A 25,499-nucleotide genomic window follows, 5' to 3' on the forward strand; every position below is an offset into this window, starting at 1 on the left:
AGAGGAAGCTCGTGCAAACTCCACACAGACAGCATCGAGTAGCTGTGAGGTGGCAGTAAGAAAGTCTGCACCACCCCGCACTCTCAATAGTATTATGTTCAAATATTCACTTTGAGAGGCCTTTATTTGAACTTATCTTTGTTAAGTATAGAAATAAGGAACTGCAAATGCTGGTCAATATACCAAGGGGAACAGTGCTGGAGTAATTCAGCAGGTCAGGCAGCATCTCTGCAGAAGATGCTTGTTGTCCAGAGACACTGCCTGACACACTGAGTTAAGTATATCTCATGCTAATCATTCAATGATTAAATATGGTTAATAATACCTGTAGGGTGATTTTGGGTCAAAACATGTCTTTGTTACATCAGTCACCGCTGGATTGCAGCAATCACCATCATCAAAGTTGTACAGTTCATCATTGCATTCCATATCACACACCCCATTTCCTTTCTTCTTTAACAGAGGCGAGCGCCTGAGCGGTTTACAATCACCACCATCGTTTCCGGTGAGCGTGTGATTGCACTCCGGGTCACAGTCCCCGTTCCCAATTTTGCTGATATCGCAGTTGGCCAAGATAAGACGGTCCCTCAGGGAGGAATTCTTCACGTCCAGAACTGTAATATCCCAGGTAATATTGTACCGCTCGAAGGCGCTGTTTAGGTGCCGGTGCTGAAGTTGGATCTGCTCTCTGGTAACGGTGGTCTTCTGCTGGTTGTCGTCGCAGATGTTGACCACCCTGTAGCGAACTGTCTTCATCTTGCGAAAGTTGAAGAGGTTGTTGTAGCTCAACGTGACCTCCATGTTGTCACACACAGTTTGGCCACAGGGTGGAGGTTCCAGGTTGGTGCTTGATACCCAGTCAACGTAATGCTTCAGTTCTGCCCGAGGGTATTTGCTGTCCTTCACAGTGAGCCAGTGCCTCTTCACATCCTCAAAGTTGTCATAAAGGACCTGCCCATTAGTATCTTGAGCGTGGTGTTTCATATCTTGGATTATCTGCTGCTGAGTTCTGCCTTCGCCCCACAAGCTAAAGTCGGTGACATAGCCGCGAAAGTTCTGATGTTGAAAGTTCCCCCCGAGTGTGAGAGCCTTGCACTTTTTGCTGAGGGGACTGAAGATGTCGCCCACCTGCTCGCTGCTCCTGGCCACCTGCGCCCCGTTCACGTAGAGCTTCATTTCCCGCCCGTCGTAGCTGGCGGCCAAGTGGACCCACTGGTTGGCCTGGTACTTCTGCTGGGTCATGATGGTGGTCAACTTGCGGGCTCTGTCCGTCCTCAGGCTGAAGAAGAACCGCGGGTCCCTCTTGCCCAAGCCGTCCGCCGACTGGATGCCAACTCCCCATCCTCTGTCCCGCAGTGTGCAAGGGCATTTGTCGTAGAGTCCTACATCCAAGAAACATAAAAGTCTGTGAGATGTTTCGAAGGAAAGTTTTTTTCAATATCTTAACGTTACTATGACTCAATTCCCATGTCATGCGGCATAACATTTTTCTTGAAGGTAGACACAAAAAGCTGGAGTAACTCAGCGGGTCAGACAGCACCCCTGGAGAGAGGGATCATGGGTTGAGACCCTTCTGCAGACTGGTTAGGTATAAGGGAAACAAGAGATATAGAGCGTTTCAGGTCATAAGGTCATCAGTGATCAGAGCAGAATAAGGGCATTTGGTCCTTCAAGTCTACTCCGCCATTCAATCAAGGATGATCTATCTTTCCCCTCTAACTCCATTCTCCTGCCTTCTCCCCATAACCCCTGACACCCATACTAATCAAGAATCTATCTATCTCTGCCTTAAAAATATTCATTGTAGGCCTCCACAGAATTCTGTGGCAAAGAATTCCACAGATTCACCACCCTCTGACTAAAGAAATTCCTCCTCATCTCCTTCTTAAAGTGACATCCTTTAATTCTGAGGCTGTGACCTCTAGTCCTAGACTCATCCACCCTATCCAAGCCTTTCACTATTCCATAAGTTTCAATGTGGGTGTCCCCTCATCCTTCTATATTCCAGCGAGTACAGGCCCAGAGCCGTTCAAAATGCTCATCATATGTTACCATACCCTGTGTCTGTGGAAGGGTCTCGAACTGAAACATCACGTATTCCTTCTCTCCAGAGATGCTTCCTGACCCGCTGAGTTACTCCAGCTTTTTGTGTCTATCTTCAGTTTAAAACAGCGGCAGGAATTCCTTCCTACACATAACATTTCTTGAACCTGGAATACAGCAGTTACACAGAGTGCTGCTGCAGACTTGCACGGCATAACATACAAGAGAGGCATTCAATGATCTTTGTAAATCTATCTTTGGAAACGGATCGAGTATTGAAAACATATCTGTTGCAAATTGTTGTTGGTGTGTGCTGATAACATCTGAATCCCTTGCTGTACGGAGAGGCAGGTTGTTTTACGAAAGACAAAAGTAGGAATAGGCCAGAAAGCAAACTGGATTTAAAAAAATTAAGTTTGATATCTGAATGTAATTTTTGATTATTGCAAGCAAGTCACATCTTGCTAAGTAACAGAGAGGCCATCTGCTAACAATCAGTCATTAGTATTATGGTCTAATGTCAATAGAGTCAAGGTTACGTGAATATTTCACCATATTTTGTCGAAATTTACCTCACTAATGGGAAAGAGAAATCAAAATGGTGCGTTCTGCAAAATGTTATCCTAGGGGCTCTAAAATTCCCCTTTTCCTGTTTCCTTTGGAAAGCAGATGTCAAGTTCAGGAAGGTAATGTGTTTGTACATGCGAAGGAAACTTTTCGTACAATCAAGAAAAAAAAGTCAAGTACACTGGTTAAAAAAACCCATGGAATATGACTGCAAGAGAGCTAATGTTTGTCTGGGTAATTTCAAATATAGCCCTTGCACATATACATGTTAACGTCTTTCATCCATTTAGGCATAGTTGTGTTAAAATGCCCAGAGAGCCAAAATCTCATTTAAATCTGTCTCAGATTTAAAAATAACCATTGATATCCTTGTGCTAATTTTCCTCACAGGGTAAGATTGACCAAGTAAATGCCAGCTTATAAATATCCAATTAAGTACACCGACTACAATTCTATACTGTTGAATAGAATACATTTCAAAGGCTGGAGTGAAGGAATGTAAGCTTCCATCAACTCGATTGCTCTGCCAACTCATTTTTCAGAGGTATTTCAAGGGGAAATTCAACAGAAGAGAACTGTCATCTTAATTTTCCCTCATATTTTAAACAGCCTCTTACTCCCGATTTATTTTGATTTCTTAGCATTACGACACACAAGCATTTGTCACCTCTTATACCAAGGACTGCGAAATTCAACGTGACACCAATATGTTTTCTGGTGTGGGTTTCTGCAATGCCTCTGGTTTCTGTCATTATTATTTTTAGACCATATAGGTTTATAAACTGATGAGAGGCCCAGGCTCAGTGAACTGGAAAGACCTATTTCCCTTAGCACAGAGGTCAATAACTAGGCAGCTTGGATTGAAGTTAATTCATGAAAGGTTTGCCGGGATGTGAGGGAACCTGAAGGAGCAGAAGGGGTCTGGAATTCACTGTCTCATTGAGTGGAAGTAGTGACCCTCAGCACATTTAATACAAATAAACCAGGTTCGATTCGATCCTGCCCACAGGTGATATCTGTGCCAGACACCTGCGTGGGGTTTTCTCCGAGTGCTCCGGTTAACTCCTACGCTCCAAAGACGTGCAGGTTCGTAGGTAAATTGGCTTGTTAAATTTGTAAAATGGGCGCCACGGTGGCGCAGCGGTAGAGTTGCTGCCTTAAACCCCTGTCCCACAGTACGAGTTCATTCCAAGAGCTCTCCCGAGTTTGCCCTGATTCGAACTCGGAGATTTACGGTAATGGCAACTCGTCGGTACTCGGGGCTCTCGTGGACATTTTTCAACGTGTTGAAAAATCTTCACGAGCCTTCTCGTGCTTACCTGCCGTTAGCGAGTCTACCCGAGTGCCTGCCGTTAGCGTTACGAGCCGCTAAGAGACGTCCCCGAGCTCCGACGTACCCGCTACGTTCATTCTCCGTGCTTACCACGAGTTTGATTTTTTTTAACTCGGGAGAGCTCTTGGAATGAACTCGTACCGTGGGACAGGGCTATTATAGCGCTTGCAGCGCCAAAGACCTGGGTTTGATCCCAACTACGGGTGCTGTCTGTACGGGGTTTGTACGTTCTCCCTGAGGTCTTCGGTTTCCTCCCACACCCCAAAGGCGTACAGGTTTGAAGGTTAATTGGCTTTGTGTAAATGTAAATTGTCCCGTGCGTGTAGGATAGTGTTAATGTGCGGGGATCGCTGGTCGGAGTGGGCCGAAGGGCCTGTTTCTGCGCTCTGTCTCTCAACTAAACTTAACTAAACCTGAGTCAGTAGAGAAAATGCGAAAGGTTCAGACCTTGAATGTGGGGAAAATTGAATGGGAAATTGTTCCTTTTCTCTCATTAACTGCCGAAAAACATTTCATCATTTAATATCTGTCGGACTGCTCCCGACCACTTGCCACACTCAAGCACATTGACAAAGGCCACATCATCTCTACATTTATGAATTTATCCATGCAGTTGCCACAGTATTCGGCCAGCACAGCGGTGCAACGGCAGAAGGACTTTTTACAGATTACGCAGCCTTTGTGGATGTGCTTCAGCAGGTCAGGCAGCATCTCTGGAGAACGTGGTTAGCTGATGTTCCGGGTCACAGATGAAACTCTCCTTACTGCGAAACATCGTTCCGCATGTGGCGTTGGGCTTATTCTACAAAGCAAATTAATCGCGTATTTTGGTAGAATCATCTCATTTGGGAATAGATGGAACATGTGGAATAATTCTTGTTACATTCTATGCTTAGCTCCCATGTTTCCATATAATAGCAAGGTCAATTTCACATTCCAAAGTCTCCCACAAAGTTTGAAAATTTGGGGGAAGTCTTCATAGTGTGGCCTTTGATCGCCTAGCTGAGCAAAGCTCAGGAATTGGAGCTGATTTCATTTTTAGTTTTAGAGATACAGCGCAGAAACAGGCCCTTCGGCCCATCGAGTCCGCACCGACCAGCGATCCCCGCGCATTAACACTATCCTACACACAATAGGGACAATTTACACTTATACCAAGCCAATTAACCTACAAACCTGTACGTCTTTGGAGTGTGGGAGGAAACCGAAGACCTTGGAGAAAACCAATGTGGTCACGGGGAGAATGTACAAACTCTGTACAGACAGCACCCGTAGTCGGGATCGAACCCGGGTCTCCGGCGCTGCAAGCGCTGCAAGGCAGCAACTCTACCGCTGTGCCACCGTGCCGCCATGATTCATGATTAAAAAGTAGGAGAAAGATTATTTTCACGTCCTACAATATTAGATGTCCGTTTGTTTGTTGCTGATATCATATGCTGCACTCTTGGAAATTGAGAACTTTCTTTACAAACTAGGGTTGAGGTTACAGAATGCATTTGAGGAATTAGTGACAGAGGCAGGGACAGCAAGGTGCAAGAACTATACTTGGAATGTTTGTAACACCATTGTAGGCAATAAACAGTTTAGATTATTGTCGCGTGTATAGGTAGAGTGAAAAGCTTTTGTTGCCTGCTAACCAGTCAGCGGAAAGACAACACATGTCTGAAGAACGGTCTCGACCTGAAACGTCACCTATTTCCTTCGCTTCATGAATGCTGCCTCACCCGCTGAGTTTCTCCAGCATTTTTGTCGAGATGATTGCAATTGAGCCGTTTACAGTGTATAGATACATGATAAGGGAATAACTTAAAGTGCAAGGTAAAGCCAGCAAAGTCCGATCAAGGATAGTCCGAGGATCACCAATGAGGTAGACAGTAGTTCAGGACTGCTCTCTGCTTGTGGTAGGGTGACGTCTATAATAGACTTCATAAATTGATTTTTGTCCGCAAATCGGAAAATAGACACGTCACTTAATCCAGTTTAGTTTATTGTTGTCATGTGTACTGAGGTACAGTGAACAATGTTTTGTTGCGTGCTGTTCAGTCAACGGAAAGGCTGTACATGAGTCGTCCACCATGTACTGGTGAAGGATGGTACACAAAATTGCTGGGGAAACTCAGCGGGTGCAGCAGCATCTATGGAGCAAAGGAAATAGGCGACGTTTCGGGCCGAAACCCTTCCTCAGACTAGTTTCCCCAGCAATTTTGTGTATCCTTCGCTCCATAGATGCTGCTGCACCCGCTGAGTTTCCCCAGCAATTTTGTGTACCTTCGATATTCCAGCATCTGCAGTTCCCTTTTGAATACTGGTGAAGGATAATGGGCACAACATTTAGTGCAAGGTGAAGGCCAATTAAAGATAGTTCAAAGGTCACAACGAGGTAGATGGGAGGCCCATACCAGGCTCTAGCTGGTGTGATGATGGTTCAGTTGCCTGATAGCAGCTGGGAAGAAACTGTCCCAGAATCGGGAAGTATGCATTTCCAAATCTCCGTACCTCTTGCCTGATGGGAGGGGGGAGGAGAAGGAGTGACCAGGATGAGACTTGTCCTTGATTTATGCTGGTAGCCCTTGCCGAGGTAGCGTGACGTATAGATGGAGTCAATGGAAGGGAGAATAATATTGGAAATCGCTAACAGGAGATGGAACACACTTTTTTTTTTTTTTTTTTTTTTTAATAATCAAAAATATTTATTCAAATATTAAAATAGTATTTACAATACAATAAAACAAAACACCACCATAATACAAGACGAAACAAATATGCTAAGCAACTGCTAAACAACTATATTGCAATCCTTGTCCAGGATACATTCAACCCCCCTCGGTGCCCAGCGGTCGCGGAACTCCCTCAGGGTGCCCGTAGACAGGGCGTATTCCCTTTCCATCCGCACCCGGGCACGGACGTATCCCCGGAAAAGGGGCAGGCAGCCGGCTCGGGTAGAGCCCTCCACCGCCTGGAGCCTTGACTCGCGGATGGCCAGCTTGGCCAGGCCCAGGAGCAACCCAACCAGGACATCTTCAGCCCTACCCTCTCCCCTACGCACAGGGTGTCCAAAGATGAGGATGGTGGGTGAAAAATGCAGCCAGAAGGCTGGCGGGGGCCGGAAGATGCTGCCAGAGATTTGAACGTGCTGACAAAGGTTCCAATGGTGTGGTGGTGGAGGCAGATACAATCGGGGCATTGAAGAAGTATTTAGATAGGGTGGAATGGAGGGATATGGATCACATGTTCAGGCAGAGGAGATTAGCCTGGCATCATGTTCGGCATGGTCCTGCGCTGTATCATTCTATGTAGGAAGGAACTGCGGATGCTGGTTTAAATCGGAGGTAGACACAAAATGCTGGAGTAACTCAGCGGGACAGGCAGCATCTGTGGAGAGAAGGAATGGATGACGTTTCAGGTCAAGACCCTTCTTCAGGCTGATGTCAGCGGAGTGTGCGGTACATAGATAAGGAAGTGTATAGATAAGGAGGTGTACATAGATAAGGAAGTGTGTAGATAAGGAGGTGTACATAGATAAGGAAGTGTGTAGATAAGGGAGTGTAAGGTGTGAAAATAGGACAAAGGGAATGGAGATCGAGGAAAATGTAGAATAGATCATTGTTAGTTGGGAGAAGGTGACAACAAAGCAAACAGAGATAAAATGGGGTGGGGGACAGTAAGACTGACCGGAGAACTGGGAGGAGGGGGGGGGGGGGAGATGGAGGGAGAGGGAAAGCAAGTCACCCATTCCTTCTCTCCAGAGATGCTGCCTGTCCTGTTGAGTTACTCCAGATCTTTGTGTCTGTCTGTATCGTTCTATGTTCTATTGTAACAGTTCCTCCAGAGTATAATAATGAGTGGTATCAAAAGCGCTTGAGATTGATAGGACTCCAGTGTAAAGAATATTAAAGGTACACAAAATTGCTGGGGAAACTCAGCGGGTGCAGCAGCATCTATGCATTAAAGAATATTAATGTGCTTTGAGAACACAGACATACAGGAGAAAAACAGTATGGAGTTAGATGGAGCTCTTGGGGCTAGTGGAATCAAGGGATATGGGGAGAAGGCAGGCACGGGTTATTGATTGGGGACGATCAGCCATGATCACAATGAATGGCGGTGCTGGCACGAAGGGCCGAATGGCCTCCTCCTGCACCTATTTTCAATGTTTCTATGTAAAACCTGGGAAACAAAATGAAATTCTGGATCTCGCTGACTCAATGAAAAGGCTCAACGCACCTCTTCATGCTCCTACTGTGGAGGCACTTACGTTCCCCCGCATCTCTGGTCACGTGGTGAAGCGTAGGTTGCTAACGTAGACTTTGAGTTGGGAAAGGACTTGCAGCGTTGTTAAACTTTCAATGCAAACACGCCCTTCTGATGAAGGGTAAAAACTGAAAGTGCTGCCAGGAATCTCTGCTGGCAATAAATAAAATCCACAAAAGTCATATTTTGTATTAACCTCATCCACTCGGTAGGATGCCAGCTGACAGCATTGACGTAGATAACACAACCAGTCCTGCTGGTTGCCAACTGGATTTGATTTTTTTTGATTTGATTTACTTTATTAATTTACTTTATTAATCCCCTTATTCAGGGGAAATTCAGATGTCCTTGCAGCACACTAATAAAAATACAACATAGCATTCAAGAAGTTTAACATTAAAACATAAAAACATCCCCCCAGAGTGGTTACCACTGTGGGGGAAGGCACAAAGTCCAGTCCCCATCCTCTTGTCCACCCAGAGTCGGACCTATTGAGGCCTCCACTGTCGCCGTTACGGGGCCCGATGTTCCCGGCCGTTCTCGCCGGGTGATGGTACTCCGGTGTCGGGAGAACCCTCAGCGGCTTGGGGTGCCAGGAACGGCCGCCTTCTTACCGGAGACCGCGGCTTCCAAGCCAACAGACCGCGCTGGACGGAGCTTCACACACTGGCGATCTCGGCGAGAGATCCCAGGCTCCGTGATGTAAAGTTCAGCGCCGCAGCTGGCCGCTCCACAGAACCGCGGCTCCACGATGTTTTTATCGGCGGTTCCAGCGCGGCGACTCAGGCAAGGCATCGCCCGCTCCGCGATAGCGCTCCAGTGCTGTGCCGCCGCCAAAGCCGAGGTTCTGGCCAGGTCCCCTCAGGAAACGTCGCTCCAGGACCCGCTGGTAGGCCGCGAGGACGGAGTTAGATTCAATTATCTTTAATGTAAAAATCATTATATCATCCCATTGGATGCATTTGCAAGACGACTGACTGCCTACTAATTCTTCACACACGTGTCTATTTTGTCAATGATTCTCAACATCGAACGTCAACTGATTGTCCCACCATGCTCTCACCAGCTAGAGCACAGTACTGACCTCCCATCTACCTCCAATAAACCACTGCCTCCCACAGCTATCCAGACTACACTTCTTCCCACCCTGCCTCCTCTAAAGACTATCCCCAACTCCCAATTCCTCTGTCTGCAACCAAGATAAGGTGTTCCATACCAGGACATGTCCTCATTCTTTAGGGAATGGAGGGGGGGGGGGGGGGCGGGGGGGCTTCCCCTCCTCCATCATAGATGAGGTCCTCACTCGTGTCTTCTCGATATCCCGCAGGTCCGCTCTCGCTCCCCCTCCCCCAGTTGTAACTTGGCCTCACCTTCCACCCCATCAGCCGTCACAGACAACACATAATCCTCAGACGTTTTCGCCACTTCCAGCGGGATCCCGCCACATCTTCCCATCTCCACCCCTTTCTATCTACCCCACCACAGAAGGGGGAGGAGTTGTCCAGTTTGATAGCCACAGGGAAGAAGGATCTCCTGTGGCGTTCTGTGCTGCATCTTGGCGGAACCAGTCTGTTGCTGAAGTTGCTCCTCAGGTTGACCCGTGTGTCATGGAGTGGGGGGGGGGGGGGGGGGGGGGCTGTATTGTCCAGGATGCTCCGCCAAGACCACCTCCAGTGAATCCAGCTGCACCGCTTGGAACATACTACGGCACACGCAGATATCTTGTTCTAATGCTTTGTGGCTGCCTGACCCGCTAAGTTACTCCAGCACTTTGTGTCCTTTTGTGTATTAGTTCTTGGTAGCTTTGAACATCATTGATGGCAGTCCTCTGCTTGTTCAACACATCATTAAAATACAGCACAGTGGTGCATCAGTAGAGTTGCTGCCTTACAGCACCAGGGACCCGGGTTTGATCCCGACTACGGGTGCTGTCTGTACGGAGTTTGTACGTTCCCCCCGTGACCTGCGTGGGTTTTCTCCGGGTGCTCCGGTTTCTTCCCACACTCCAAAGACGTACGGGTTTGTAGGTTAATTGGCTTCGGTAAAAATTGTAAATTGTCCCACTGTGTGTGTGTGTGTGTATGTGTGTGTGTGTAGGTTAGTGTAAGTGTACCGGGCGATCGCTGGTCGGCACGGTCTCAGTGGGCAGAAGGGCCTGTTTCCGCGCTGTATGTCGAAACTAAACTAACGGTCAAGTTAGTGTTAAAACGGCAGCACTTTCACGAAATAACATTGTGTTCTTTCCGCACGCCATCCTTCCTTCAGACATACAACATGGGAATAACACCTCTCTCACCAGAGTGGTACCCGACATGCTTTCCCCCACACATGCGCCACAACGCCATTTCAATGCACTGTGTCCACTTGTAATGACCTAGGAATAGGTGCCCTACCACCCCAATTCTTTACTAAGTATGCTCTACTAATTGCATCCCGTTGTGTTTTATAGCTTCCACTACAAATAAAACCGGTTCAGCGTTTTACTGACTGTTCTTGGCAGACTGTTTGGAGTGACCTCATGTAGTACAGGTGTAAATGCTTGCTTTAGCTTCAGACGTGCTAGATTTGCGTGTGAATTCCAGAATCAGTCAATGGAGTTGAGAAAGCGTTTGTCAAACACCGCAAATAAATGTGAAGACCAAACGAGACTGGCGATTACAAATGATATAGATTGTCTGCAGCCTGTAAACCAGTGTCACTCCATCATTTTACACTGTGTAAAACGCTTTCCAACAGCTTCACCAGCCCATGTAAACACTCCAGTGACAATAATTGTTGCACTATCTCGGGAAGTTTAAACGGATAGATTTGCGCCTACAAGGCATCGTTCGCAAGGAGCTGGAACTTCCTCATAAAGTCACGGCTTTCACCATTAACAATTCCTCCTTCCTCTCAGATCCGCACCGATGCTTTGTCTAGTTGCGAGACACACAGGGCGAAAACAAGGCCCCTCGGCCCACCGAGCCCGCACCGACCAGCGATCCCCCGCACATTAACACTGTCCGACACTAGGGTCAATCTTTACATTTATACCAAGCCAATTAACCTGCGAACCTGCACGTCTTTGGAGTGTGGGAGTTCTCGGAGAAAACCCACGCAGGTCACGGGGAGAACGTACAAACTCCGTACAGACAACCACCCGTAGTCGGGATCGAACCCGGGTCCCTAGCGCTGTGAGGCAGCAACTCTACTGCTGCATCACCATATCATCTTTGCCAGCTAATTCAAAAACAATTTGCGCTGAGCTCATTTTAAAAGACATACCTTGAATCATGTGGCTAGCATTTCTGCTATAGAAATTGTACAATGTCCAACAGCGGAGTTTGTGGCCATTTGCAAGAAAATAATGCACGTTTCCAGCTTTCCAAGAGTTAAGCAACAGTGGGGAATTGAGAGGGCCTGGTGGTGTATATGGCACCAACATTTGTTTAAATGTTTTTCATCGAGAGACCATTACATAGAAAAAACAAACATTCCTCTGTGTGTCTTTGATGATCACCAGAACGTCTAAATACAGCTTTCAAGAATAAATCTCATGGCATTTAATGAGTCAACTTCTTCCTTGTTCCAATTTTCTCACCCTCTTTGTTTTAAGGGACCGATTGCAGCTGGACTCTGTATGAAAGATAGGGGCTGGACACCCATTCATTGAGCTACTTCAGTTGCTCACACTGGGCTCTATGGTGGGATTATTCAGTCATGGTGGGGGGTGGGGGGTGGGGGGGGTGGGGGGGGGGGCAGGGAAGTTGGTGGTAGAGATGTTATGTTGGAAAGTGGGGAAGCAACAGAGATTGGTGAAATACTGTCCTAATCCGATGTGCGCACACACACACGTACTCACACACACTCACACTCACACTCACACACACACTCACACTCTTTCACGCACACACAGACAGACAGACAGACACACACACACGCACTCTCTCTCTCTCTCTCTCACACACTTTTCCTGACGAATATCACCCCCTGTGTGATCAGGACCAGGATCAGTGTCAGGGGTTATGGGGAGAAGGCAGGGGAATGGGGTCGAGAAGGAAAGATCGATCAGCCACGATTGAATGGCGGAGTAGACTTGATGGGCCGAGTGGCCTAATTCTGCTCCTATCACCTATGACCTTATGAACAGTGGCTCGTGTTCCCTCCTCCCAGTGTTGTCTGAAGAAGGGTCTCAACCTGAAACATCACCTATTCCTTCTCTCCAGAGATGCTGCCTGTCCCGCTGAGTTACTCCAGCATTGTGTATCTATCAAAGGAGATTTAATACTGGAAAAAGAGTAGGCATCGAAACCTCTGTCTGGAAATCTGGTCTGCTGGTCGCCAACAGTGAACTCGTCCCACTGGTGCAGTAAAGTCTGATATCACTTGTCCAAAAGAAGCACATAGTAACACACGCACATAGGTGCCACCTCCTGTGTGGAATATGTCATCGCTATAAATAACCTGTTTTCTCAGTTGTGATATCATTGTAGTTTGCTTGACCTAGATAGTATAAATAGTTGGATTCATAACAGACATAGTGGCAGACTCTGAAACAAATTACTTTGAGAGCTTACAAATGAGTGCGGGCTGATTTCCACATATGTGTAATGCCAACACTAGGCAGAGCGGCCACGTGGGTCTGACATGCATAAAAGATGCCGTCATGCCGTTACCAGCTGCTTAAGGTGCAGAGGTTCCACTGATCTTTTATTTCCATTCCGCGCATCTTCACGTGAGTCAGTTGTCCATGAAAACGATTACTCTGACACCACCTCCAATGGACAGGAGGGCAGGAAAATTGCCCGAGGAAGAATGAGTAGATGTGTGTGTGCGTGCGTGTAATTGCACCAGTGCATTGTTTTTGAAAGGATAAAGGAAGCACCCGGGGGAACTAATCCACCTGAGTGTTGAGAGATCCTGCTCCGAGCTGATGGAAAAGCAAGAAGGACAAATAATGAAAGCCTGCAGATTAGACTGCGGAGTAGAGTCATAGAGTGATACAGCGTGGAAGCAGGCCCTTCAGCCCACACTGACCAACATGTCCCAGCTACACTAGTCCCACCTGCCTGCATTTGGCCCATATCCCTCCAAACCTGTCCTATCCATGTACCTGTCAAACTGTTTCTTAAACGTTGGGATAGTCCCTGCCTCAACTACCTCCACTGGCAGCTTGTTCCACCTGCCCACCACCCTTTGTGTGATATGTTGCATTAAACTTCCTTAACACGAAACATAATAGCCCTGTCCCACGGTACGAGTTCATTCCAAGAGCTCTCCCGAGTTTAAAAAAAAATCAAACTCGTGATAAGCACGGAGAATGAACGCAGCGGGTACGTCGGATCTCGGGGACGTCTCTTACCGGCTCGTAACGCTAACGGCAGGTACTCGGGAAGACTCGCTTACGGCGGGTAAGCACGGGAAGACTCGTGAAGATTTTTCAACATGTTGAAAAATGTCCACGAGAGCCCCGATGACCGACGAGCGGCCATTACCGTAAATCTCCGAGTTCGAATCAGGGCAAACTCGGGAGAGCTCCTGGAATGAACTCGTACCGTGGGACAGGGGTTTTAAGCTTTTCACTTTACATTGGTGCACATGACAATAAACTAAGCTCATACTCATACTTCCGAATGTAATTTAATGACATTTCTTGAAGCCATTCGAGAAAGCCGATTTATCCCCTGTCCAACTGAGGTGAATTTAAAAGAATATTAACTTAATCAGCCAGTCATTCTCACCGGACTCAGTTTCTATTTTAAAAGCTTGTTCGAGGTAAAAAGCTGAAAGAAAAAAAAAAGTTTGCTAAGTGACTGAACATTGGAGGCAAAGATAAGATACCATGATGTTGGGAAAAACCTTTTGATGATTTCAGTTCCTGCAGCCGTGATTAAGGATCTGCCTCTGAATCACCGTTCTGCTCAGATATACTTGAACCATTAAGGAAGGTTAACTCTCTGCAGACTTCAGTTTTTATCTTCTCTTTTAGCAAAACAGGAGATAAAAACTAATTTCTAGCATGATTGACGGTGATTGATTGCATTCCAAAAATGAGCATTCCCTCCTCTGCATTGGGAGATTACATGGGTTTCATAACATGGAGGCAGGCTGGTTAGACAGCTGCCTTGTCCTGGGATGCGGCATTTCAAGCCAACCTCCTCCACTGCTAATTCATCCCACCCATTCAACATACCCTGCTCATCCTGTCTCCCTCGTTCACCAGAGAGAAGGAATGGATGACGCTTCGGGTCGAGACCCTTCGTTACCAGATATTATCAGGCAACTGAATCATCCTACTACAACCAAAGAGCTACTACCAACCTCGTTGATGACCCTCGGACTATCCTTGATCAGACTTTGCTGGCTTAATAGGCAATAGACAATAGACGCAGGAGTAGGCCATTTGGCCCTTCGAGCCAGCACCGCCATTCAATGTGATCATGGCTGATCATCCCCAATCAGTACCCCGTTCCTGCCTTCTCCCCATATCCCCTGACTCCGCTATTTTTAAGAGCCCTCTCTTTTGAAAGCATCCAGAGAACCTGCCTCCACCGCCCTCTGAGGCAGAGAATTCCACAGACTCCACAAGGCTTCACCTTGCGCTAAATGTTATTCCCTTATCACGTATCTATTCATATAAAAATTCGATACACTCGTTAACCATGATGCAAAAAAGAGCAATTCGTATTATCCATAATGCTAAGTATCTGGGTCATACGAATCCATTATTTTTAGAGTCAAAATTATTAAAATTAGAAGATTTGGTTACATTCAAAACAGCTCAGATAATGTTTAGGGCCAAAAATAAAAATTTACCTGGAAACATTCAAAAATTATTTAACGAGCGTGTGGGGGGTTACAATTTAAGAGGAATATTTAACTTTAAGAAACAAAAAGTCCGTACGACTAGAAAAACCTTTTGTATTTCGGTTTGTGGAGTAGGAGTGTGGAATAAATTGAATGGGGAATTGAAGCAATGCACAAACATGAATCATTTTAAAATGATATATAAAAAAATAATTCTCAAGGGGTACAGGGATGGAGGGGATGGTTGACAAGTGGGGGTTAATGTTTATCTATTGCTTTACTATTGTTTACTTATGTTTGGGTACTTCAGTTATGAAGTTTGTATGTACATAATAGTTGTATGTATATATATGTCTGTAGGTATTATGGGAAATTGCCTAGGGTAGTATTATTATTAGTAATGAATTGATTTTTAAATATGGTAGAAGTGTTGGGGAAAAGGGGTGAGATTTAATAAGTTATTCTTCTTCTCACTCCTTTTCGAGCTTGTACAGACACAGAGTTGGACATTGGAACTTTGCTTTTGTTCTTCTCATTGCTTTGTAAATATTGATTGTAATGTCCAATTGTTTGATAATTTCGATTTTGTTAATATTAATGTCGTTAATGTCTTTACTTGTTCGGAATAAATAAATAAATAAATAAATAAATAAATAAATAGATAAATAAATAAATAAATAAACAAATAAATAAATAAATTCACTGCAAATGGATCGATTGTAATCATGTGTTGTCTTTCTGCTGACAGGACAGCACGCAACAAAAGCTTTTCACTGTACCTCAGTACATGTGACAATAAACTAAACTAAACCTCTGACCCGGAACATCACCCGTTCCTTCTCTCCAGGGATGCTGCCTGAGTTACTCCAGCATTTTGTGCCTATCTTCGGTGTGAACCATCAACTGCAGTTCCTTCCTAGACAGCTCTCATTTACTTATCCAGCGGTAGAGTTGCTGCCTTACAGCGAATGCAGCGCCAGAGGCCCGGGTTCGATCCTGACTACGGGTTCTGTCTGTGCGGAGTTTGTCTGTTCTCCCCGTGATCCGCGTGGGGTTTCTCCGAGATCTTCGGTTTCCTCCCACACTCCAAAGACGTGCAGGTATGTAGGTTAATTGGCTTGGTAAATGTTAAAATTGTCCCTAGTGGGTGAGGGATAGTGTTAATGTGCGGGGATCGCTGGTCGGCACGGACCCGTTGGGCCGAAGGGCCTGTTTCCCGCGCTCTATCTTTAAACTAAACTAAGAAGCATCAGTACTAAACTACTCCATCACCATTTGGGACTATGAAGAAAGTATATTTACAATAAATATTTCCACGGCAACGGCGCCACAATAAAATATAAATCGTTTTATCTTTAAACAAACATTAAACCACACACGGACCGCAATGGGGAAGTTAAAAATATCTTAACAATCAACAGCGAATGTCTTACAATAATAAACCCACACTTTTAGATGTCACATTAAGTTTTCACCCACTCATAAAACTGTTTCATGGAACTGTTAACTTGTGACACCCTTTCAATGTGATCTTTGCCCGACCCACATAAATGTAACAAAAATAGACAGGATTGGGGATTTTTTTTCAAATGCTAATTCAAGATTTAAATTAATTTTGCTATGGTGACGAGCAAATGAGAGGTGCTTTCAGGAACTGTACTAGAGTAACAAAATAATGCATTTGATGATGTGACTTACTTCAGAGAGTGAGAGTTTGGAAAGGTACCAGAAGGAGGATATGTTTTATCCTCATTCAAAAATGCTTGAAATCTTACGTCCGTAAGTTCTTGGAGCTGAATTAGGCCCTTCGGCCCATTATGCCTACTCTGCCATTCAATCTTGGCTGTTCAAAACACATCAGTCTACAAACGCAGGTTAGTGTGTGACCCCGATTGCACAAAGACATTCCTTGTAGCAGAGAGAAGGATGCCTTCTCTGTACATCGGTACACGTGACAATAAACTAAACATAGAAACATAGAAAATAGGTGCAGAAGTAGGCCATTCGGCCCTTCGAGCCTGCACCGCCATTCAATATGATCATGGCTGATCATCCAACTCAGTATCCTGTACCTGCCTTCTCTCCATACCCCCCTGATCCCTTTAGCCACAAGGGCCACATCTAACTCCCTCTTAAATATAGCCAATGAACTGGCCTCAACTACCTTCTGTGGCAGAGAATTCCAGAGATTCACCACTCTCTGTGTGAAAAATGTTTTTTCTCATCTTGGTCCTAAAAGATTTCCCCCTTATCCTTAAACTGTGACCCCTTGTTCTGGACTTCCCCAACATCGGGAACAATCTTCCTGCATCTAGCCTGTCCAACCCCTTAAGAATTTTGTAAGTTTTGTAAACTGTAACCTCTCTGTAAACAACACCCAAAATTCTCCTCTCTTGAAGATGGGTCACAATTATGGCATTCCTCAGTTCCCCAGACCTGGTAAATAACACAGTACATTTGTAATTGAAGCTCCTCTGCATTCTGCATCAGAACATTTGCAGGGAAGCCATCTATTCCTGGAGCCTTGGTGTTTTTTTGGCCTTCGCAGCTAATTGTCAGTGAGGAATAATTGTGAAATTGGACTGCAAGTTGGCTACAGTGGAATTAAGGATGCTGGAGTCAAGGATGTAGCCATGGTTAAGCAGATGGTTGGAGTATTCCTCTCACAGGCACATCCTCTGTGTCCTTGATAGGTCAAGCCTACAATCTTGGCTCTCAGCTGGGTGAGACATAGACATAGAAACATAGAAATTAGGTGCAGAAGTAGGCCATTCGGCCCTTCGAGCCTGCACCGCCATTCAATATGATCGTGGCTGATCATCCAAATCAATATCCCATACCTGCCTTCTCTCCATACCCCCTGATCCCTTTAGCCACAAGGGCCACATCTAACTCCCTCTTAAATCCAGCCAATGAACTGGCCTCAACTACCTTCTGTGGCAGAGAATTCCACAGATTCAGCACTCTCTGTGTAAAAAGACGATGGATGTTCTGGCAGTAAGTAGCCTTTATTCTTGGAAGAATACGTACATGTTGTGCGCTTCAACATGTTGCCGCACTTCCGCCACATTGTCACCCACTGTCTCCGGTTGGTTTACGGGATCTGTGTTGGACCCTGGTCTTTGCTTCTCCTTCACTCCCTGTGGAGCTTTGATCCATGAACACATTGTACTGTTTGTGGTTTTCCCAGCTCCTTGATCCTCTCTTCCATCTCACGAATCCGATGGTGGTGCTTTCTGGTGGAGAGACCACGAGCAACTTCACAGCTGTTGGGTGTGGTGGACTTCAAGGCCGGGTGGATGCACAGTGGACACGCTGTGACGCATGTTGGTTGCGAGCAGTTGGTTGCGTGTTGTCTATGAGAAAGGGAGGACACAATTTCTCCTTCATCCTCGTCGCCACTAAGAATGCCAAACAGCCTCCTTCCAGACCAACGATACTGTTTACGAGCTAACTTTGAAATCACTATTATCATATTCAACATAACGATGTGGTAAACAGAAGAATGTTTTCATGTGTGTGATGTTATTTGCCATGACCACGTCTCAGAGAGTGGTAAATCTCTGGAACTCTCTGCCACAGAAGATAGTTAAGGCCAGTTCATTGGCTATATTTAAGAGGGAGTTAGATGTGGCCATTGTGGCTAAAGGGAGAGAAGGCAGGTACAGGATACTGGAGTTGGAGAGAAGGCAGGTACAGGATACTGAGTTGGATGATCAGCCACGATCATATTGAATGGCGGTGCAGGCTCGAAGGGCCGAATGTTTCTATGTTTCTAAGTACCCAATGAGCATTTTCTCTAGCCTTTGCAAGCATTCCAGTACTGCACAGTTCATTGTCATGAGCACCAAGCTTACAGTGAAAAGCTTTTGTCGTGTGCTATCCAGTCAGCGGAAAGACAATACATGATTACAATCGAGCCATTTGCAGTGCATAGACACACGATAAGGGAATAACGTTCAGTACAAGGTAAAACCAGCAAAGTCCCATCAAGGATAGTCCGAGGTCACCAGTGAGCTACTTAGTAGTTCAGCACTGCTCTCTGGTTGTGGTAGGATGATTCGGTTGCCTGATAAATAGGCTTTGTTTGCAGTGTGATGGGTTGCAAGCTTTCATGACCTTTCATGGAGATAAAACATTGCAGGCATTGTCTAGTTTCGAGAAACAGCACAGAAACAGGCCCTTCGGCCCACAAAGAGACACAGAATGTTGGAGTAACTCAGCGGGGCAGGCAGCATCTCCGGAGAAAAGGAATAGGTGATGTCGAGACCCTTTTTCAGACTGAGAGCCGGGGAAAGGGGAACGAGAGATATAGAGGGTACATGGGACAAGGAATGAAAGATATGCAAAAACACAATGATGACCAAGGAAAGGTGGGGCCCACAATGGACTCCCCCTCCTCTTGGACTCCCCCGGATGGGCCTTCAACCCTCTTTACATCTTTTCATTTTGAACTGCAGGCGTGACAACAACCGTCTCAACTTTTCCACTCCCATTACCGACTCTAACCTAACATAGACACTTTGTGGAAACAGGCCCTTCAGCCCAACTTGCCCACACCAGCCAACATGTCCCAGCTACACCAGTCCCACCTGCCAGCATTTGGCCCATATCCCTCCAAACCTGTCCGATCCATGCACCTGTTTAACTGTTTCATAAAGTCAGAGTCAATGCTCATCAGACCTCCAAGTATTTGGCGGTAGACAAAAATGCTGGAGAAACTCAGCGGGTGCAGCAGCATCTATGAAGCGAAGGAAAAGGTGACGTTTCGGGTCGAGACCCTTCTTCAGACTGGTTTGGGGGTGGAGGAGGCCGGGAAGAAGGAAGGAAGAGGCGGAGACAGTGGGCTGTGGGAGGGGAAGGGGAGGGGAAAAGAAGGAGAAAGCAGGGGCTACCTGAAATTGGAGAAGTCCAAGTATTTGCAGATCACTTCACGTGGCCCAAGTGTATGTCTATCATCTGTATGTCCTTGAATGTGTTGTTGGTGAGATGCTTTCCTAGCGTGATGTCCACAGTGGATGTAAATATTTCAATCAATTCCAGCGAGGCCCAAATTGGTCATAGCCCCTCTGTGGGCGTTAGCTGCCAACTTCCCTGACATCGCAGCCATGGGGTGAGGATGACACCACTTCATTGCTACAGGAACACCAGCAGAGGGCAAGATCTCACAACAAGTTCTCAGAACTGCAGCAGTGAGGACAGGGACTTGTGCCAGCTTCCTAGCACATCAGCAGATATCAGTTAGAAGAGCGAGTGTTTGCATCAGATATATATTATAAGTATACATATATATATATAGATATATATCAAATGCAGTTGTGACCCCTTTTAGCACCGACTCCACCAACACTTTCATTCTTGCAAGTAAATCTCAGGTGTTAATAAGCAGGGTACAAGTTTAACGTTACTCTTCTCTTCAACTTTGAACGCATCCTTTTGCCCTTCAAGGGCGAAGAGGAAGATTTTAAAAAAAAATTCATTTCATAACTTAGTCCTCCGATGCTCGGAATTGGCTTCATGGGTTCAGTCTGCATAAGTGCTGGATGAGCACACAGTGGTGTAATGGGATAGTTTACGTCCAGATTGTGACCCATTAGATTGTGACCCATTAGGACCCATTAGAACAGCTTTTTAATGTGAGTTTAAAACATCAGATAGAGGCATACAGCATGGAAACAGGCCCTTCGGCCCAACTTGTCCGCACCGCCCCATCTACATTACTCCTGCCCGCCTGCGTTTGGCCCAAATCCGTCTCTACCTGTCCTATCCATGTACCTGTCCAATTGTTTCTTAAACATTACAATAGTCCCTGCCTCCATGTCTTCCTCTGCCAGCTCGTTCCATGCACTCATCACCCTTTGTGTGAAAATGTTACCCCTCAGATCCCCCCCCCCCCCTCACCTTGAACCTATGTCCTCTGGTTCTCGATTCCCCTACTCTGGGCAAGAGACTCTGTGCGTCTACCCGATCCATTCCTCTCATGATTTTGCACACCTCTATAAGATCACCCCTCTTCCTCCTGCGCTCCAAGGAGTAGAGTCCTTGCCGGCTTGTACTCGCTAGAATGTAGAAGATTGAGGGGGGATCTTATAGAAACTTACAAAATTCTTAAGGGGTTGGACAGGCTAGATGCAGGAAGATTATTCCTGATGTTGGGGAAGTCCAGAACAAGGGGTCATAGTTTAAGGATAAAGGGGAAATCTTTTAGGACTGAGATGAGAAAAACATTTTTTACACAGAGAGTGGTGAATCTCTGGAATTCTCTGCCACAGAATGTAGTTGAGGCCAGTTCATTGGCGATATTTAAGAGGGAGTTAGATGTGGCCCTTGTGGCTAAAGGGATCAGGGGGTATGGAGAGAAGGCAGGTACAGGATACTGAGTTGGATGATCAGCCATGATCATATTGAATGGCGGTGCAGGCTCGAAGGGCCGAATGGCCTACTCCTGCACCTATTTTCTATGTGTCTATGTTTCTATGTTTCAACCTCTCCCAATAGCTCAGGTCCTCGAGTCCTGGCAACATCCTCGTAAAGGTGCCGCATCTGTATGTCTTTCTTGGTGCCTTGGATGTTTTTTTTAATTTATATTCTTTCACGACATTGCAAGATAAGTCTAATAGTTATGGCCCTGGACGAACTGGTGTTGAACTTGCTGGTGTATTTCAGAGGCTGGTTAATAGACAGCCACACTGCACTGGGTAAACACCAGAAGGGATAAGGCCAGCAGCTTTTCTTCCCTTATCGAGTAACTGACTGAATTTCAATTCCCCAGCTGTTACAGGGGAGTTTTGAAGTCACATCTCTGGATCATTAGCACAGTCCCCTTGGGTACTAATTGATTATTTTAACCAGCATGCTACTGTTCAAGTTGACCACAGAGACTGTGAAAGCCTCACATGACATCCATATATGCCGGGAATAAATACTGAATGCGATGGGATCTCCTTTAAGTGCACAATCAGGCAAATTAGTTGTGTCGGGAGGAACTGCAGATGCTGGTTAAAACCGAAGATAGACACGAAAAGCTGGAACAACTCAGCGGGTCATGCGACATCTCTGGAGAAAAGGAATAGGTCGTTTCTGGACGAGATCCTTCTTCAGACTGACCCGAAACGTCACCTATACCTCTTCTCCAGAGATGCTGCCTGACGCTGGGCTTGTACACTCTGGAGTTTAGAAGGATGAGAGGGTATCTCATTGAAACATATAAGATTGTTCAGGGCTTGGACACACTAGAGGCAGGAAACATGTTCCCGATGTTGGGGGAGTCCAGAACCAGGGGCCACACACAGTTTAAGAATAAGGAGTAAGCCATTTAGAACGGAGACGAGGAAACACTTTTTCACACAGAGAGTGGTGAGTCTGTGGAATTCTCTGCCTCAGAGGGCGGTGGAGGCAGGTTCTCTGGATGCTTTCAAGAGAGAGCTAGATAGGGCTCTTAAAGATAGCGGAGTCAGGGGAAATGGGGAGAAGGCAGGAAAGGGGTACTGATTGGGGATGATGAGCCATGATCACATTGAATGGCGGTGCTGGCTCGAGGGGCCGAATGGCCTACTCCTGCACCTATTGTCTATTATCATTCATTCATTCATTCAGTGCGCGGGCTTCTGATGTACGGGTGGCTTCACTGTGCGGGACTTGGGCAGCGCCAGAGCGGCAAGATCTGGCTGTGAAACTGACCATGTCTGAAAGAGCAAGCGGGATATCCCGCAGGCAGCCGCCCTGGAGATCAACCAGGAGAGACGGGGGCTGGTTCTGATTCCAGCTCTTTTCGCTCTTCATCCTTTGCGGCGACGAAGTGTTTGAATTTCCCGCGTTGTAAGAAACCGAAACCAAAACACGAATCCCCGGGCTCTGCCGCCGCCGCCGCCTCCGGCCGGGCCGCTGGGACAGATGAGCAGCGGCTGGGATGCCGGCAACCCGCTAGCGGATAGAGTGGACCCGGGTCCCGGGACCCGCAGCGTGGGCGAGGAGCAGGTGATCGCTTCTCACCTTGTGGAGCCGACGCGGCCAAACCCCCCCGGCCTTGGAGCGCAGGAAGGGACTGCAGAGGCTGGTTTAAACCAAAGACGGGCACAAAATGCTGGAGTAACTCAGCGGGTCAGGGGCAGCACCTCTGGAGGGAAGGAATAATGGTGGCGGTTCGGGGCGAGACCCTCCCTCGGCTTCTGCCTGAGAGTCAGGGACTCAGTCACACTGCCCGAGATCAGTGTGTGTGTGGCCGGAGGAGCCGTGTGTAGGGGAGGGAGGGGAGAGAGGGGGGGTGGAGGGAGGGAGGGAGAAGGGTGGAGGGAGAGTGGGAGGGAGGGGAGAGAGAGGGGGAGGGAGGGCAGAGAGATAGGGGGAGGGGAGAGAGAGAAGGAGGGAGGGGAGAGAGGAGGGGGTGGAGGGAGAGTGGGAGGGAGGGGAAGAGAGAGAGTGAGTTGAGGGTGGTGGTGGTGGGGGGTTGGGAGCCCCTCTTCCTCCCTCTTCCTCCCTCCCGGGCCTCTGGTAGATGCGTTCGCTCTGTGCTGTTCGCCGCAGTGAGGTTGCAGCCGCGGCGGGCGGTGGGCAGAACACAACCCGACTTGTGTCCCAACCTTTTAGACACACATATAAAAAATCTGGAGTAACCCAGCGGGTCAGGCGGCGTGTGTGGAGAGAAGGGAACGCTGCCGAAACCCACCCCCGAGTGGCCCAACACGCACTCTGTCTGCCACCTCGCAACCCACCGCTAGCGCTGTTATTGTTTACGTTTTTGCCGCGGAAAGTTTATGTTTTCATGGACAGTTTCCCCTCCGTCCAGCCCCGAGCTTTCTCTCGCACACGCGTTCACAGAGCAAAGGAAGCTCCCGCGTGTGTGTGTGTGTGTGTAGGAAGGAGCTGGTTTAAAGGGAAGATAGAGGCTGGAGGAACGCGACAGGACAGGGCAGCGTCTCTGGAGAGAAGGAATGGGGGACGTTTCGGGTCGAGACCCTTCTGCGTCCATTTGGAGAAGCGACTTTGTTTTGGGCGGTGTAATTAGGTGTCAAATAGTTACCCATCTACACTTGGTCAGAAGAGACCCGCTCTTACACCCCCCCCCCCCCCACCTCCCCCCTGACGGCAATGTATGTGATTCTGCGTTCGAGGTGAAGGTGACCATAACTCGGTTACATGCCGCCCGCCTGCAAGTTCCCATCCCGATGGAAAGTGCATCCACTGTGTGTTTTTGCTGCCTTCTTAACACCGGCCCTTCGAAGCAACATTTTCTCACAAGCCAATGTGTCAGAATCCCCCAGACCCGACTGAAGTCCGAAGCACTTCTCCGGAGGTGTTTAGACTAATTTTTTGATGGCTTCGGAACGAAGCCATCAAAAAATTAGTCTAAACACCTCCGGAGAAGTGTTGCCCTAATGTTATAAAACCGCGACCCCATCAGACCTCACAGAAAAGCAGCTGGGTGCTATTTCGTATTAAAATCCCCCGCCCCCTCCCTCGTTCGGCGCAGTAGCAAGTCCCCTCCCCATGTCTGAGTCCGTGTTTTGTCAACAAATCCCACCATAGGCGTGTGTAGGATCAGTCTGGGTTCTCCCCAGCGCTCAAGTCTGAACGCTTCCCAGCGAACCCTTTCAGAAATAAACCAAAAGGATCGGAAAGTCAATCCTCCAAACCCGCTCTCGCAATCCTCTCCCGACCAATCTACACAAACCTGCAAGATTTGGTTCCCTATCTTCGGTTTAAACCAGCATCTGCAGTCCCTCCCTGCACAAGACCCCCCCCCCCCCCCAAAAAAAAAACATGGATTGTTTTACCAATGGCCCCGAATCCCAATAAAAATCTACGTCAATATAATTCTGCTGCTGCTCAGTTTATTAATTTTTTAAAAAGCTTTTAAACCCGGTGCAGGGAGAGTTTCTCGACCAGACTGTTCAAAGTACAGTTTGGCATTTTCAATTGTAATAGTGGGAATAAAGTCCTATCTTGCTACCTAATACGAATCTAAATCGACCCAACGTGATATCTGCACAGAACGTGTTAATCACCGTGTGTTGTGGAAGGGCCGGGACTGTTATTTGGGACATGACATCATGAAGATCATGCCGTGCATTTTTTTTCATCCAACCTTTTTTTTTGCTCTCGGCCGAAACGATTGGCTTTAAGGTTGACTGTTGTTAGCGCGATGGGAGCGGGGAGCGCCAACTGGTGCACACAACACACGCCTTGGAACCAAGGGGAGCGAGCGAGAGGAGTAACACGAGGGAAATGCCACGGATCTGTGTGTGAAAGGAGGCTTGACCTGCGGAATGCCGCTGTTTGTGTAGTCCTAGCGGTTCTCCGCCCCGCCACGGGGGCGAGAGAGAGAAAGGGAAAGGGGGAGGGAGAGGGAGGGGGAGAGAGAGGGGGAGAGAGAGAGGGAGAGAGAGGGAGAGAGGGTAAACCCAGTGAAAGAATGATGAGAGGAGAAATGAAAAAAAAACAAGATCTCCACTAGTCAATTTCAGATAGTATCGGACGCGCGCAGACATAAACAATAATGTCACATTGAGAGCAGGCGATG

General features: G+C 47.1%; 1 protein-coding gene across 2 annotated transcripts in view; it reads right to left on the reverse strand.

Annotated features, from left to right (window-relative positions):
* pappa (pappalysin 1) overlaps positions 1-25,499 on the reverse strand; it is a 248,804-nt gene that overhangs the window by 221,069 nt on the left and 2,236 nt on the right. For both annotated transcript variants that reach the window (XM_033049105.1, XM_033049104.1), the window contains exon 2: positions 326-1,382. In XM_033049105.1, coding sequence (XP_032904996.1) covers positions 326-1,382 — 1,057 coding nt within the window. The remainder of the gene's footprint in view (positions 1-325; positions 1,383-25,499) is intronic.

This window comes from Amblyraja radiata, chromosome 32 (assembly GCF_010909765.2).
Source record: "Amblyraja radiata isolate CabotCenter1 chromosome 32, sAmbRad1.1.pri, whole genome shotgun sequence".
NCBI lineage: Eukaryota > Metazoa > Chordata > Chondrichthyes > Rajiformes > Rajidae > Amblyraja > Amblyraja radiata.